The 17,524-nt window shown below is 38.3% G+C and overlaps 1 protein-coding gene across 1 annotated transcript; it reads left to right on the forward strand.

The window, feature by feature from the left end:
* Positions 1-860: 860 nt before the first annotated feature.
* cnot6l (CCR4-NOT transcription complex, subunit 6-like) lies at positions 861-12,875 on the forward strand. The gene is made up of 12 exons (XM_049020407.1): positions 861-1,011; positions 3,085-3,206; positions 3,796-3,982; positions 4,199-4,284; positions 4,483-4,572; positions 4,726-4,794; positions 4,914-5,071; positions 5,567-5,721; positions 5,965-6,116; positions 6,366-6,593; positions 6,829-7,031; positions 8,558-12,875. The coding sequence occupies exons 2-12, from the start codon at positions 3,095-3,097 to the stop codon at positions 8,765-8,767; spliced, it is 1,650 nt and encodes a 549-aa protein (XP_048876364.1). The 5' UTR covers positions 861-1,011; positions 3,085-3,094; the 3' UTR covers positions 8,768-12,875.
* The last annotated feature ends 4,649 nt before the right edge of the window (positions 12,876-17,524 follow it).

A 17,524-nucleotide genomic window follows, 5' to 3' on the forward strand; every position in this document is an offset into this window, starting at 1 on the left:
AGTGTTGTGTTTAGCCCTCAGGGAAGTAACACACATCAATTCTTAGCTCTTCAAGACAGTTGTAGCATGTGGCATATAGCCATGCTTATATGTGTATCTTATGCTTAGGCTTACTCAGAAACAGCAAAAGGATGCCTCAAAGAGGACGGTAGATATCGGGGGAAATGTTCTTGTACTGCGCATATCTTTTACCCTGTATTATGCTTTTCAGCATCGGCACTTCATGATTCTCACATGTATTTTGTCACATATGGTAAAATAACACTTTATTATAGATAACAAAAAAATATATAGGCTAAGACATCCATATGATATGAAATCATGTCTGAGTAAACAAAATATGTGATGGCATCTCCGTGGGCCTCGTTAGGGACGCTCACAAGGGGCTATAGCCTAGTCTGGAGTATTTTAGCCCCGATGCCAGTCTTCCTTCAAAAAAGTCAAATAAATAAATAAATATATAAATGTCAAACTTGACTTAGCCCCCTGATTTTTTTATTAGCTAGAAACGCCTCTGGGCATCTCTATTGATTTGTTAAAAGTTCTGATAACTAAATATTAAAGAAAACCACAATTACTATTAAGTTTACACTGGGAAAGCTTGTGCATGCTTATGTGTGATATTGGGATTAATTACAGATTAATCGAATATACTCGTAGTATTACCAATACTATATTACTCACAATATAACAAAAATCATACAAAATTTGAGTATTGTACATCGGGATTATACATTGATTTAATATTGACACCGGATTCATATAATTAATACTATTTATGTATTAAGAAAGAAGAGCAAATATGGAGTTTTATTTTATTATTAACTTCCCTTCAACTTTTTGGTAAAGGGGTGGGCGTTGGAACACGCAAGGTTATGAGCGGCAGCCATGATAATTGCCCTTCTTTCGGGCATTCAGGGACGTTTAGGAGGTGGCCGTAGCAGCATTCCGTCTGCATGTCTTTCAAAATTTCCTGTCGGCATCTTCTTCATCATCATCCACTGAATGCAGGTATATTTCGCTGTTACAAAAGCGAAGCAGTTACTTAACATGAAATGCAGGTCGAGACGATCGTACGTGCCTATTTTTAGTCTCCGCCTTCCACGGGTTTGAACTGCAATGGAAAACAGTCTTGTGCATGGCTCCAGTGTCCGTATAGTTTTTAAGGCCGTTATGTTTTGATAAATATTAGGCTTTATTTAGAATTTATTTTAATGTCTAGATCTATGTATGCCCATCCTAGGGTTGCGTGCATGCTTTTAATTATGACGTCGTAGTGCCAAGAGCGTATTCCCCCTGTGAAACAGGCCCACTGGGTTCTGTTTTAGCCCAGTGCTGTTAGCCTGCTGGCTAAGCCACTGTATATTAGCGCACATTACTAGTTCTGTTAACAGTCGCAATTGTTAAGTGTGCTGTATCTTAATAATACTGCGTCTGTGACATCTATTACGATTTTTTTCATAGTAGAATACCATAATCTTAAGAAAAAGAGCTACGTGTTGCTATTCTGCCAACTATGTAGAGAATATAGATAGTTGGCCGCGCACTTTCTGTGAATTAAAATAAGTCAAGTAACCGGTCACTAAAACATTATGTTCTTCACACAGCATCCCTTTACTTATATAAGCTATAAGCAAAATGCTTTCCTTGGTAAAGCTCCCGCTGGCCGCTCTCTGGCATTGCTTTTCCTGGGGCACATGGACGCTCCTGCCTGCGTGTCTCTGACAGCTGCGGTAATACCGGCGCAGTCTGACAGGCTGCCAGCTCGCGCGATTCGGGACACTTCTTATTGAGGAGGGGAGCGTAAAACACCCAAGAAGCCAAAGCTGTTTTGCTGTATAACTGTTTTTTTTTTTGTCGTTTTAAATTTTAACGATAAGCCATCTAGTTTTTTGCTGTTTGTTGTTGTTGTTCTGGAATAAGTAATACAGAAAGTCGAACTACCTTATTCGGCATTTTTTTATCCACTGTTTATTCGGCGATTATCTATGAATTTACGTGTTCATTAGAAAAATTAAATAGAAGTACTCTTAAGAGAGAGTTTATTTGGCATGTTATTTGACGACTTGATTGTTATGTTTATATGCTTAGGGGGAGACGGATGGTCCTCTATTAAGGCAAATGTATTAAAATGTTTATTCCAAGGAAAAATCAATATTCATGTTTTTCCAAATTTGAGAAGTGCAGTTTGCTTAGCCAGATCACATAAAAAAAAGGCATATAAGTGGATCTTATTCCACATCAGCATTTTGAAAAGCGGTTTGAAGAAGTTGGGGAACTTGTCGCACTCAAGTGCAGTATCAAGTGCTGGAGGTCATCTCTATTTTGGAAAGACACGCTCCCATGCCAAGCGTCAGTTTCTGAATTTGTCTCTGTATAAAAATAAGTTCTGTCAGAAGTTCAGATCTCCAAATAAACCAAGATTGAACTTTAACAAACAGTGCTGCACGCATACGTCCATGTGTAGTGCACTAACCATGCTGTCCTTTGCCTTGTGTTTGCACCTTGGTCAATACGTGGGACAGTGTTTCAGATGACATCACATAGCAAACCTTGCTATTATGCCCTGCATGTTATGTAAAGCATCTTGGACATTTGAATCAACAAGTCAATTCCTGTCTGAAAATGTTTCCAGTGCAGATCTTTTCTAGTATTGTTGTTTAATATAATTAAGATTATTAAATATGGAATTTTTCACTGTCAGTTTGCTGGAGGTAATTGTTCCAAATAAATATAGCCGTATCAAAGCTCTGATTTATTTTTTATGTTAGGTTTTTTTCTACCCCAAAAAAAAATTATTATGTTGTCAATGTGTGAGTGTTTAAAAGAAATGGCCGCATGCATCACAGTATGAATTCAGGCTGTCAGTAGATCTTGACAAACTGGGGCCAACTGGCAACCAAAAAGCAGCCCGAGAGTTTGCTGTCAAGCTGCCACAGTTTGATATTTCTCTGCCTAATGGGGGGCCCAAGTACATTTTGTGCCCCCCCAACCCCGAGATAAGTAAACCCTGATTTGGGGAATAATTATGAAGGATGTTTTAGAGAAGACTTTATACTTACTTTCTGGCTGACATTCTCCCAGATTAACAGGTATGCCCAGGGAAAAATATGATCCCCCAGATCCTCGCCGATTATATACAATCATGTCAGCTGAGGAGGCAGCAAGTGGAAAGAAGTCTCTTTGGTCAGAGCTGGAGATTTCAGGTGAGTTGCCCCACCCTTCACTTCAGTGTTTCTTACTTTTGAGATTTTGACATTTTAAAACAAATCTGTTTTGTCAAACTTATAAGATGGGCAACTTCTTTTGAGAAGAGACATTCTGTCATAAATTCATGACAGTTATGCTGGAAAATATAATGCAGTGCTGTGAAAAGTCATGGGCAGCCAATGTTGACTGTTTGGAGCATATTTTTCAGTAAGCAGAAACACAGAATTTCTTCTGTTCTTCAGAAAGTTGTTAAAAGCCCACAAGAACACAGCTTTTGCTTCCCAGTAGCATCACAGTCATCTAAAATGTAATCACTTAATTAAACTCACCTTAGTTAACTTTTAACTTTATGATGTATTTGGTTAGCCATTCAAAGTGTGGTAGTGAGTTCAACAAATACATGGATATAATATACTGTATTGAATGGCAACCAGTTACTGCTGTGATTTTCAGTTTGGAATCAGCTAAGCTAACACATGTTGGCAGCCAGTACTGTATATGGCATTGAGTTATCTTAGCTAAGTATATATTTTTATTAACCTTAATGTAAAAACAACAGGACCTACATGTAAATTCATTTGCCAGGACGGGTTCGAAGCTTGAGTAGCTCGCTATGGACACTGACGCACTTGACGGCGCTGCATCTCAACGACAACAACCTAAGTCGCATTCCTCCAGAGATAGCCAAACTCCAGAACCTGGTTTACCTGAATCTTTCCTCCAATAAGCTGCGCAGCCTCCCAGCAGAACTTGGAAACATGGTGTCACTCAGGTGAGCCCGTTCACCCTTGTGCTCATTGGTTTGTAAAGCAGGCATATGGCTTAGCAGTGAGTCACAGAAGCTCAAAATTCTTGGCATGTGAGGAGTTGCTGGCTAGTCTGCAAGCTGTGGTGGAAATTGGGGCTAAACAGGGTGCATATAAGAGAAAGAAATATCAAAAATTCTTCACCAATATGGCTCCTGTGTGTTTTCTTGTCTCTCTTTCAGGGAACTGCTTTTAAATAACAATCTTTTACGAGTTCTGCCTTATGAACTTGGGCGGCTGTTTCAATTGCAAAGCTTAGGCTTGAAAGGTACTTTTTTCCCATTTTACTTTATACAGCATTTTGGAAATCTTACTTCAGCATGCCATTATATATATTATTGATGATTTTTTTGCCTCATTCTTTTCTTGATGTCATGTTTACATTTAGAAGTGATTTAGATGCTTACACTTGTCGTAGTATTTTAACCGGCATGAAACTAAACTAAACTCTTTTTTTTTTCTCCAGGAAATCCTTTGTCACAAGATATTCTTAATCTTTACCAGGAACCTGATGGAACCAGAAAGCTTCTTAATTATATGCTTGACAATCTTGCAGGTACAAATTGTTTTGCAGTTTTCTGTTTTTTGTTTAGTACAGATTTAGACTTCTTTATATTTTCTACTGCGAACTTTGACATTGCTTTGAAATTGGAGGCAAATGTGCAAATATTTTCATTTTGAAGTTCCTATGATTTTATTTTTATTTCAGTGCACCCTGAACAGCTTCCTCAAAGACCTTGGATTACACTAAAAGAACGAGACCAAATGATTCCAACAGGTATGTTTTCTTTGTATAAATGACTATGTAGTCTGTAGGCTTATTTGTCATATTTTGGGTTAGTCTATGTAAGATACAGTTATCACTGGCATGTCCCATTCCCCCCCCCCCCCCCCCAGCCACATTTACGGTCATATGTTACAACGTGCTGTGTGACAAGTATGCCACAAAACAGCTGTATGGCTACTGTCCATCTTGGGCGCTGAACTGGGAGTACAGGAAAAAGGGAATCATGGAGGAGATCACAAACTGCGATGCGGATATCATCAGTCTTCAGGTAAACTATGCTGACTGACTCTAATTTGTAGAGTAGTATGGTCCAGTGAGTTAGGCCTCTGTGCCTCTGGTCAGAGGTCACCTGTATGAATCCCGTGGTCAGCAGAATAGTCAAGGTGCTGTTGGGCCCTTCAGCAAGGTCCTTAACCCCCAAAAAATAACCTAGGGGCCATGTGCAGAATTGTGCTGTATTTAACATTACAGTACATTATCTGCAGTTCTTATTTGTTATAACATTCAGTTTATTGTACTTAGTTACTCATTTTTATTATCTACTTTTACTTGTTATTCTTTCTTGTATTTATTTCTACCTAAATTATCCTTTCTTGTGTTTATCCTTCTGCTCACAGGAATCAGTAAAGTTTTGTCTTACGCTTTTTATAAAAATGAAACTTTAAGTAATGCATTTAGGCCAGAGTGTGAAGTACACCTGCCCTTGACTTGGTTTTCTAAGAGTCATAATCCAACGTGTCCATGTTCTTACGTGTTTCTACAGGAAGTTGAAACTGAGCAGTACTACGCTCTTTTTCTGGAAACCCTGAAGGAGCGTGGCTATGATGGCTACTTCTGCCCCAAGTCTCGTGCCAAATTGGTGTCTGAACCAGAAAGGAAGCATGTGGATGGCTGTGCAATATTTTTCAAGACAGAGAAGTTCGGTTACAAGCCATCTTCACTGTTTAATGTCTGCAGGCAAAGTGATGGAATGTTTGTCTGTTAGATTATCAATATTCTTACATGGACATGCTTGTTTTTTCACAAACAAGACATTGGCTTGTAATAGGAGAAAAAGGCTTCCTTGTTTACTGCCTTACAACATGCCCTTTTAAGAGAATACTGAAGAATCTGTTAATATTATACAGTCTGGATGGACCTAATAGTTACTTGCTGTTTCAGGTTCACACTTGTGCAAAAGCACACTGTTGAGTTCAACCAGGTCGCAATGGCGAACTCAGAAGGTTCAGAAGTCATGCTGAATCGAGTAATGACGAAAGACAACATTGGTGTAGCTGTATTGTTAGAGGTCAACAAGGACATGTTTTCTGGAGGTGAGGAAGTTATTCATGACCCCTTGCATATTTGAGATCTCAAAAAGAGAGAAGTTATTTTAGGTGTATTTTCATGATGAACAACCAATGGTAAATTTTAAAATGTTAATGTATATATAAAGTCATGAATGACTAGATAGTATTTTGTGGTGAATTCTAGTGAGTGAGATCTTTGAATGCCCACTGATATAGCTGTAGTTATTATTATTTATTATGGATTTAATTCACTGTTCAGTTGTTATTGTACAGGGACAAAGCCCATACAAGAGAAGCAGATGCTCCTAGTTGCCAATGCACACATGCACTGGGACCCTGAGTTTTCTGACGTGAAGCTGATCCAGACCATGATGTTCATTTCGGAGCTGAAAAGCATTGCGGAGAAAACCTCTCGGTCAGAGGCGTCCAGCTCCACCGCTCTCGATTCTGGCTCCATACCCATTGTCCTGTGTGCGGATCTCAATTCGCTACCAGATTCAGGTGTGGGATTTTAGAAAGAAACACAGCTTATTTGATTGGAAGCACAATATGGCATATTGACATTTTCGTGTTTCACATGTTAAACGTTTCAAAAGATCAGAATTTTCTTTGTCAAGCAAGATCCAGTTGCTTACTCATGTCGCTGTACTTACCTTAGACTTGAATCAAATGAAAAATGATTTTTCTTTAAAAATATATTTTCAGTTATTAAATGTATTTCTTTATTTTGTTTCAGGAGTGGTGGAGTATTTGAGTAATGGCGGAGTGGCAGAAAATCACAAGGACTTCAAAGAGCTCCGCTATAGCGAATGTCTAACGAACTTCAGCTGCAATGGAAAGAATGGCAACTCAGAGGGCAGCATCACGCACAGCTTCCAGCTGAAGAGCGCGTATGAGAATGACGCGATGCCTTACACTAATTATACCTATGATTTTAAGGTAGGACCATGTCACCAGTTACATTTCCTGCTAAAAAGTAAAAATCCAGACCATGATTTTGTTTCAACCAACCAGTATAAAGAGTCACACTCTCAGGATACTCTGAAACAGAAATTTTGGTCTGGATTTTTACTTTCTGAACCTGAACTATCCTCCTCTGCAGTTTATCGATGCCAGTTTCAGTGTTGAGAAATGATTATTTTATGCTTTCTCTTTGGTCCTTAATAATATAGACATTCTCTACAGCTGGTAATATAATTAGATGACAAATAGCTTTACTTTTTACCTATATACGTTAAAGTAGTTCCAGGTACATTACCCTGGATGACTTCAATGAGTTATTAATGGGAGTGTAAAGACACATTGATGTATCGTGATGAATTGATTATTACGGTGGGGATTAAATTGCATAGATCTGTCATGTCAGAATTATCTATCATCAATGCCTTTGGGGTCAAAATCCTCCTTAAAAATACTTATAGGTTGCACACTCACGTAGTGCAGGTAGCTGTACAAAGTAGGAGCACCAGCATGCAAATCCGAAATGTAGGATGGCATGAAAAGGTTCCTTAATATTCATTAAAGAAGTGCTATAATATCATTTTCACTATGGTGTGGTCTTTGCACTATGATGCTTATGGGGAAACTGAGCCCTGTTTTTAGCACAGAATGCTCTCTTTAATAGTTAAGAATTTTTTGTATTACAATGCTTTTAAGAAACATCTCTCTTTTGTAGTGCAAAAAAGTAATTCTTTATGCTAGTTACAGTAGCAATGGTCAAGACTCTGTGGTAGCTAACTAGGTAGCTAAGTAAAACAGATGCATGATATAATAACGATAACAATAATAATAATAATAGTAATACTATCTATCTATAGTAGTAGTTCTCAAAGTCGGTCCTCGACTTTTTTGGCCCCACTGCTCTGCTTGTCTTCCTTCTATCACTGCTCCCAGCTGTCTTTCAGCATCTGATTGACTGAACACACCTGATCCAGGTAATCAGCAGTGTGTAGGGCAGGGATAGCTGGAAAACAAGCAGGGCAGTGGGGCCTGAGGACCGAGTTTGAGAACCACTGATCTATAGTAATAATCTGTCTATATCTATCTATGCGAATACGCATCCGTGGGGGGGCGGTCGTTTATGCAGGGCCCTGCAGCCCGAAAGTCTGACAGGACTGGTCCCCAGGACAGATAATTTTGAGAATCGCTGAGTTAACATATCGGTATCAGCTGTCATTTGTTAAAAATCAAGATATTGGCATTTCTTCCAATATACTCGTGTATTCAGTGTAACGTCATTCCACTAATGGCCAATCAAGTGGCCAATCAAGCAGTGGTTTCTTTATGTACAGTTCAGTTGTTGGCATTTTCGACAATTTACTCTGGCTTGTTCTCCCTCTTTAATAATAACAATACAATTTATGTTCGTTCTTAACATCTGATTCTCTCTCCACCATGTCTCTCCTTCCCAGTACATCACTCTCTTTGCCTGACATTCTCTCTTTTGCCCTGTATCTCTCCACCAGGGCGTGATCGACTACATTTTCTATTCCAAGACTCACATGAGTGTACTGGGTGTCCTGGGGCCCTTGGACACCCAGTGGCTGGAGGAGAACTGCATCACGGGTTGTCCGCACCCCCACATCCCCTCTGACCACTTCTCCCTGCTCACGCAGCTGGAGCTGCATCCGCCCTCCCTGTCGCTCAATGGCCTCCACCTGCCCATCCACAGGTAGCCCGACCCTTCCTGGGGGTGTGGGCATGGCCAGCTGCCAGACTGCCACCCACCAAGGAGTGCAGTATGACTTCCATGCTGCCTCGTCCCAAGCTGCTCCCTTTTAAGTGTTTGCACATGAATTTTACTCATTTAGTCTTGAAAGGCTGGACACCAAATTAGGGTTGGGAGTCTTGTTTTTGTTAAATGTCCTGCTTTACTTGGCAACATTATGGTTTAACCTTTTAATAAGCACTGTGTTGGCAATTTGTTTTGGTGTGTGAAAATGGAAGTGATAAATTTGTACTGAGTTTTCTTCTGGCAGTGCATCTGCTCAGTCCTAGCCATTATGTTTGAATTGGCATGGGGTTCTGAAATTGCAAAAAATAAAAAATCCTACAGATGTCTTGCACAATGTCAAAAGTGGGTGGGGAAAAAACTAATGTTGCCTAAAAAAATTAGGACATAAGACAGAATCCCAGCCCTACTAAGTCAAAATAAACTAGATATTTCATGTTATTTGTGCTGCTGTTTCTACACTATGCATTTCATTTGTTATTTGCTTAAAATCAGTGTGCACATGAACCAAAAAGTTTAAATTTTTTGGGTGCTGAATCACTTTGCTTTCTGGGAGCACAAACCTGCCAGCATCTGCAAGCCATGGCAAATCAGCATGCAGATGCATCTCTGCATTGTGTCCATAGTCGGTTTTCATATCCGACAATAATTAGGACTTCATATAAAATTGGTCGTCTGCCTGGAGTGGTAGTGAAACAAGCTCACCAAATTCTCTACTCTCTTTCATCTGTTAAAATTCACATTTAAGTATTCAATGCTTCAGTTCTGAATGTACAGAGAAGTTCAGTGCTAACTTTTTCTTGAGGTATCTATGTTGAGTATCTTTTGTAGGGTAAAAACATGGTATTTATTCATCCAGTGGACCACATTGATTTTATACAAGTGGTTGCCAGGTATCAATACTGTGCTGTGCCATTTCTATGGTTTAAGCCAGTGTTTCTGAACCTTCCGGTCCTTGCGGACCCCAGACGGTCAGGGCATTTCCAAGAATCGGGTTGAGAAGCACTGGTTTAAAATTTTCACGGTATCACAAGAATTTTCTAGCCCAATATATGAATTGTAGCTATTGGCCTGCATCAAACACAGAAAAAAAAATCACATTTAGGATGTAAGTTTGCATTGTAGTTTTCATGCTTCAAAACAAGGAGTTGGGTAGATCAATTATCACCGAATCTAAATGTGCAAACGGGTTTGATGTGGACAGGGCAGTCTGGCTGCCTGGCAGGTGTGAATTTAACCCCAGACCTCTATTTCACCTGATTCACTCAAATTAATCCCCCCCCCATACTAAAAGTAGGCTTTGCTTTGTTTGCACTCAAGCACGATTCAGATGGACGTGCTTCTGATTCCCGTAGCGGCCACCAAGCCCCATTCTGACAGGCGTAAGGCCTGTGTGCTGCTACCAGCACTTTGTGACATCTGTTCACACCATGCGGAACTCATGTGTTCATGCTTGGATTTGACCAACAGAGATTCTCACTTTCGCCTTTCTTATAATAGTACCTGGACCTTGTGGTGGGTGGGGCTGTGGGAGGGGGACAGGAGCTCTCTTTTTTTATTATGCATATTCTTCACAGTACACAAGCTTGGTTCAGATTCTTGTCTCTGAACCGCACTCTATAAGTCTATAAGGCATCCTGACAGATCCTCACAGTTACTCAGTGACCGGAGATTGCCTCTTATTGTTTCATAAAGTAACGGCCATCAAAGTGGTACTTAACATGATTTTAAGATTTTATCTTTTTTTTTTCTGGTGATTCCTTTATCAATGACACATTTTTACATAAACATATGAAAATTGTACAATACTGTATGTAAATCAATGTGAAATATCAATGTTTTAATATTTAAAACACTTTCCTCTAAGCTCTGCAAAAATCGATGACTGTGATGACTGTCCTGGGTGTTACAGATATACTATATTCATATAAACTCACAGGTACTATCTCTTGATAATCCATCTGAGTCATTACTTTCATATGCATGTTTAATTCATTTCAATCATTTTAACCAAATTATATTTCCATGGGTTTTTTTTTTTTGCATCTGACCACATGTTTTATTGACTCATGAAAAATCATTGCCAGCCGGCTCATGGACTACGTGTATATCTATATTTATAGAATATAAAGTTCTATTTTAGACTATATGCTACAGTTTTTAAGACAATGTGCCTACTTCTGCATGACAGTGCTATCCTCGACATGCAGTGTCTCTGGCCCGGTTTTGTTCCTTCGATCCACCACTGCCACAACTTCTTGGAAACCTGTTTGTGGGACACGATCTGGTGCTTTTTCTTCTGGTTCTAAGATTCTGAAATTGCAGGGAGTGTCATGTTGAGCTTTTGTGCCATGTAGCACATCCATACTTGAACACAGTTACTATAGTGACTGCTCGTTTACCCTCTTCTGTTCTCTTTTTATTTGTGGTGTCCATTCATCAACTGAGAAAGTACAATTTTTATCATTGCGTAAAAATTTCTCAAAGTCACTCTTTTATATTGTTAAATCACACAGCATATCTTTGTATTTTATGACACTTCCCAGTATCATGATAAATCAACAAAAGCTCAAATGAGATTAAGGGTTGAGTCTTGTGAAGAAATGGTTACTTCAGTATTTTTTTTAATTCATCACTGTACTTATTTATTCTTTTTTTTTCTTGCCATTAACATCCAGAGCATTTCAGAACTCCTATTTTTGCCATATAGACAGTAGCAGTGTTTACCACAACTCAAACCGTGCAATTGGCTACAAACAGCTACTACACTTGGAGAGTGGGTAGTGGGGGGTCCCGAGGTAACTTTTTGAATGGGGCCTTGGAAATAACAAACCCGCCCCTGCCTATGGAACTGCAAAATAATATATGCTCAAAAATGACTCTTGTATCTGACCACTTCCTATCACTTTTTTTTTTTTTTTTTTATGGATTTCAGATGTTACATAAACAGTGTAGTTCTCAGTTTTTTGAAGCTATCAATATTTAAATTTGTAATTGTGGTTATAAAGCATAAATGTGGAGATTAGTTTCCCAATCACCATATCTTGGATTGTTTTTTCAACTCCAGGTTAAAATATATTAAAGTATCCAGAAATGTTCTTATACGGTATATACTAAGACTAGTATAAGAAAACATTGTGTGCTCTGTGATAAGGGATGACTGCTTCTCAATCACCAACGCTACAAGGATATATCGTACATCTTCAACTTTAATTTACTTTTAAATGTCAGACTCAAGTAAAGGTATCTAATTGTGAAAATCAGAAATAATTGCACTTTGAATTTCTCTTTGCTATTTGAAGTGAAATCGTGCCTGAAACAACTTCTGTTTCACGTCGAACTTGTATCTGCAGTTCTCAGCGAATTTGGTGGTTTCTGATGAACTTCGATTCTGCTCTATAAGTTGGACAGGTCTCTGACAGTGGATAACTGGTGTAATCAGGCTGTAAAAATGAAAAAGCTTATGATTACAAGTGACTAGAAACCAGTATTGTCTAGCATTTATTATTTTAAGCACACTACTGTTCCAGTTTTGACGTTTGTATTAATTTGAATTATCAGACACGTGAAACTGAAGGAAAAAAAGCTGTTTTTTTCTTCCAGCACTCACCAGCTGTTCAGTTAATGATTTTTTTGGATTTTTTTTATTGGTTTATATACATAGCCAACCAGCACAAATATGAAGTGGTATCCAGTACCTGCTGATCTCACCAGTGATGAAACCGCTATGCTGAGATCTCACAGAAGCTGTGAATCACAGAAATTCTGTCGATTCCCAGATTTTTGCCAGCATTACCTATGATGCCAGCGTGATTGTTTGGTGGTATGACAGCATGGTCCGGCTTTCAATGCCACTGCTGTGATCTGATGGTGGGTCAGAGCACAGGGTTCTGTATTGTCTCTGTCAAAATATTTCTCATTGCAGATGTCATTTTCCTTCAATACATAAAATAATTCACCTGAATCCTCTTTGACCTTTTTTTTTTTGAGAAAAACTTCTTTCACTATTGTGTCCAACCCAGGCAATAAATAAGCAGTTTTCTGAAAAGTTATTCCTGTGTCTGTGAATGTTTGTGAGGATGTGAAAGTTAAATTATTGTATTAAAGGATGGCAAGAACCATTGTTTAACAGCATTTTAAAAGTCCAGTATGTTTTTAGGCTTAAAACATATTTTGTGTGCAGTTTCACATTTTTTTCTAGTTATTCTCCCAACAGCAGGACATATGAGGTGCTACATAATCCTACAGCTATTTCCACTTAGCCGGTGGTTTATTTCAACAACATATGTGGTAACTTTGTGGTTAACCTGGTTTCGTTTACACGTAATATAAAATCTAGATTGAGAAATAACATTTTTGTTTTTTTTCCCTGATAAATTTCATTGCATAACAAAAAGTGTACTCCTCAACTGAATTTCATACTGAATGCTTTTCTTTCCGCGCTCTCTGAAATTAATATGATACATATACATAAATGTTTTCTTATATTGTGAAATTTCATTTTGTGGATATTATGAGACTTGGTGCTGGTTACTTAACAGGAAAACTGGTTTCTAAGAAGAAAGAACCGGTGAAAATATTTACCTGCTCACATGAATCTTTCTCCTCCGATGATTTAAGTGAAGCAATTGATGAAAGGGAGGAGTCAACTTTATTTATACAGTCTTTGGTATTCTAATGCTTTCACTACATTTCACTCTTCTTCTTTTACTTACATGCTTCTGCTTCCTCAAAAATACCCCTTCGGGAATAAACAAAGTTGTTTATTTAAAACCAATTTCCTCTAATGAGTCTGTAGCGCATTGGTATTTACAGGAGGCTGCTGCTTCCATGAGTAGGCTTACAGTGATTTTAAATTTATATGTGTTTAATTCAGTGTCTATGCTTAGAATTATATGCAGTATGTTTGGGAGACAAGTCTTGGTGAATTCCAAGTAGGCAGCAATCACAAATCGAAAAAAGCTATAGGAAACAGAAACTGAAAATATTAAACAAACAGGAATGGAAACTTACAAAGCAGGTCAGTGAATAAGGAACACCGTTGCATGTGAAACTTTAAGCTGTAATGAACATGACTCATTAAAACAGAACACACATTGAAAGACTGATGGATACTGAAACCCACTCTGAAGAAAAATCTTTGTGAGATTTTGGGGGTTTTGTGGGTCAGTGGGTTTGAATGTTGTGTCTGTGATTGGAAGATCACTAGTGAAAATCCCAGGGTCAGCAGAGTTGTTTCACTATTGGGCCCTTGAGCAAGGCCCTTGACCCCCAGTTGCATTAGGGACTGACTGACCCCACTATATCACAAGGTATATTACTTTGGATTAAAACATCTGCTCAATTAATAAAGTGTTTTCTCTGTTGCTGGTTTCTGAAGCCCTGATTTTCTCTCCCTGTCTGCTGATTGTGATTTGGACTGGATATGCATACTGCCCTGGGTTTGTTTATGAACTTTGCTTGTGTTGTCAAACTGATTCCTGGATTATGTTTTGGTGCTTCTCATTTCTTATTGTGAATCACCAAACCTTGGATTTTGGAAATCTTAAATTACCTATAGAGCATTCTGTTACAGAGCTCTGCAGTTGTGGAATAGTCTCCAAGCGGATGTGCAAAATTCAGGCTCACTGTCAATATTCAAGTCTAGGCTAAAAACACACTTGTCTAGTCTAGCCTGTACGGACGCTAGTTCTAGCTCTAGCTAACTGCTCACCCCCAGTTAGACCTATAGTGTGGGATGTAGAGCTGGGTGTGGATCAGTGCCATTGGCTTTGGATGAACTGAACTGCCAGTGCTGTCACTCCAGCTTCCTCATGGAATTGCAGTGCTGACCTTCAGGGACTCCCCATGCCTGTGTTCCGACCTGCCTCTCTCTCCTACTATGCTGCCATGGCCATATTGCACTCAATTAACTCTTTGCACTCCCTTACTTTCGCTAATGGGCTTTTTATTGCCCCACCACCCCCACCCACGCACCCAGCCCTCCTGGGGTGTGCTGCCTTGGAGACCCCCCAAAAAATCAAGATATTCTGCCCACCCTGCTGCCTGTGACGCCTTTACTACCAGTGATGTCCTGCCAGCCTGCCCGCCCTTCTCCCTGTGACATCTCACCTTCCTTCCCTGCTGCTGTACCACTGATCATCCTGCCATCAGAAGCCGCACCAGCACCTACCTGCCACCACTTGGCTGCTTCCTGCTTTCAGACTCAAATCTTATAATTTGGACAGTGTGAATTGGGAATTTGTCATCTTGCTTATTTGACTTGCTCATTTGTGCTGAATTGAAACCACTCTGCTGACCCTAGGATTTGAACCAGCATAAATAGTTGTCTAACCTGCTGAACCACATGCTACCACCCCCCCCCCCATATAAAATGCTACATATTCTCAGAGGTTTTAGCCAATGATTTTATACAGTTTGGGACCCTGTGATATCATATCGGAGGAAATGTACCCTAAACTATTCTTTCTCATCAGCTGTAACCTCATCTTGATGCCATGTGAGTGTTGTTTACATCAAGAAGCATTAGGCAGATGTTGAATACAACCTTTAACATTCACCCCACTCCTGACCTTTTTGTAAATTTTATTTTTATTTTTTTTACTTTTACATACATTTTTTATGTCCTTTCTCCTGGTCAGTTCCATCATAACAGGGAATTAATTTTGATTATAATTACTTTTTTCCAAGAGTAAAAATAATTTTCAAAACCACTAAACATGTTATGGGTCAGAGTAACAAAACCCCACATTACTGATTATATAGTGGTATCATTTGTTTAGGTTATATATTATAGTTATATATGTAATAAAATTTATGTTTGTTAGTTTATAATAAACTTTGTGAAGGGTGTGATTTTCTGTTAAAATAAAAACGCAGCATCAAAATAAAACTGAAGTGAAAAACAAGACAGATTTTGCACAGAATGAGTAACATCATTTACCTTAACAGTTGGCAATAGCTTGTACGTATTTGCAAGCATGTTAATAATTTCATCACAGTCAAAGCAATTTTAAAAGGAAATTATGCGCGATGTATGTCTTTCATTAAAAAGTTCAATGTTTTCATAACATGTTTGATATTTTATAAAAATCAGGAGTATATCTATAATGCACATGAAATACACCAGCAGGTTTTCTGTAGATTGTGAGCAATTCTGTGGATAATAGTCAATCTCTTTGAAATTTGTGTTTCTTCCCGTCACAATTTTTGTTTAGGTCCTGAAAAACAATTCATACATATTTCAGTGTACATCTACATTTTCTTTTAATTTAAACAGAAGTATAATGTATGTAACATTATCGTATACCACTGCTATTAGATACTATCATAACAGAAAACTGTAACAAACTAGCCAAAATCAAAACTTTTACCTTTTCTCTTTCTGTAAATTCTTCATGAAATTCTTCGCAAACTTGGACTTCAGATTCAAGCACTTTTGTTCTCGTCCATTATTCAGGGTGACACTACAGAAATTGTGACAGTGATGTTATCGATTATTAGTGTAGTTTATGGTTTAAGAATTATAAGCTTTTTAAGCTTGTAAGAATTATACGTTTTTCTATCTAAGTCAAAGACTAATGAAGATTCTTACATGAGCTCCATGTGCTGGCAAGATGAACTGGCATAATACACTTCAATCTTCTCAATGGCCTTATGTGAAATGGCATTCAGCCCAGCATCCTTGCACAGGCATCGGCTCTTGGGAACAATGGCAAGTCCTTGTTGAAAGCAAAATGGCCAAAAATCACTAGCTAACTCTCTGCAGCCACCCAACAACACATTTTTCATCTGCCTGGCCATGATTACAAATATTACACATGGCAACTTATAGGATGATTTCTTGATATTATATTGTAAATTAAACATTTTACATATATAATGTATTGTATTTTCATTTCTAGAATATGTAGTAATATATCATACCTTGAACATATGAAAACAAGATGCAGGTAAGCAAAATGGCAGCAGATCTCATTTTTCTCGTTTATGGCTGATCCTGGTTCCCGCAGACACTGTGCATAAATGCTAGGTCATCTTCTATATATACTGTTCTGCCTGTGATAGATCTTATGCAAAACATGTTTTTTTTCAGGGCAGGAGTAGGGATTTTCCTTTAATGTGAGTTTATTGGCTTTCCTTCTCACATGCACTTCTTCTTTCACAGAAATGTGCTTGATTACTGTATATTAAAAAGTGTGCATTCAGTTTTAAAACTCTGCATTATCTTGGCAATAAAAAGGTTTCAAAAAGGTACTTTTATCAAACTGCTAAATGATGAAAGGTTTTTGCGCTCTTTTATATACTTCTGTATATGTTGCAATCCATTTTGCAATAATCTGCCCAAACCTATATCAGGTGGGATTACCCCAGACCTGCTTTATTATTTTCTAATGTTACTAATTGACTGTCAGAAATTAGTTCATAAACATTTGAAACTGTGAAAAAATATATGTGAATCGAGCTAAGAAACTTAGATAAATATTTGTTCAAACAAGTGGAACAAGATCGTATCATCTAGTATGCAACAAACCAAACCACTACAAGTTGTAATCTGTAATAAGTGTGGTTTGCTAGCTGTTCAGCAGATAGAAAAGCTTTTCAGAGGGTTATAAACACAGCACAGAGGTGTTTTTTCCTTTTGTGTTATTTACTCTAATCCTTTTACAGTACATTTTGGACTGTGATCAGGGACTATTTG

The sequence above is a fragment of the Brienomyrus brachyistius genome, chromosome 7 (assembly GCF_023856365.1).
Source record: "Brienomyrus brachyistius isolate T26 chromosome 7, BBRACH_0.4, whole genome shotgun sequence".
Taxonomy (NCBI): domain Eukaryota; kingdom Metazoa; phylum Chordata; class Actinopteri; order Osteoglossiformes; family Mormyridae; genus Brienomyrus; species Brienomyrus brachyistius.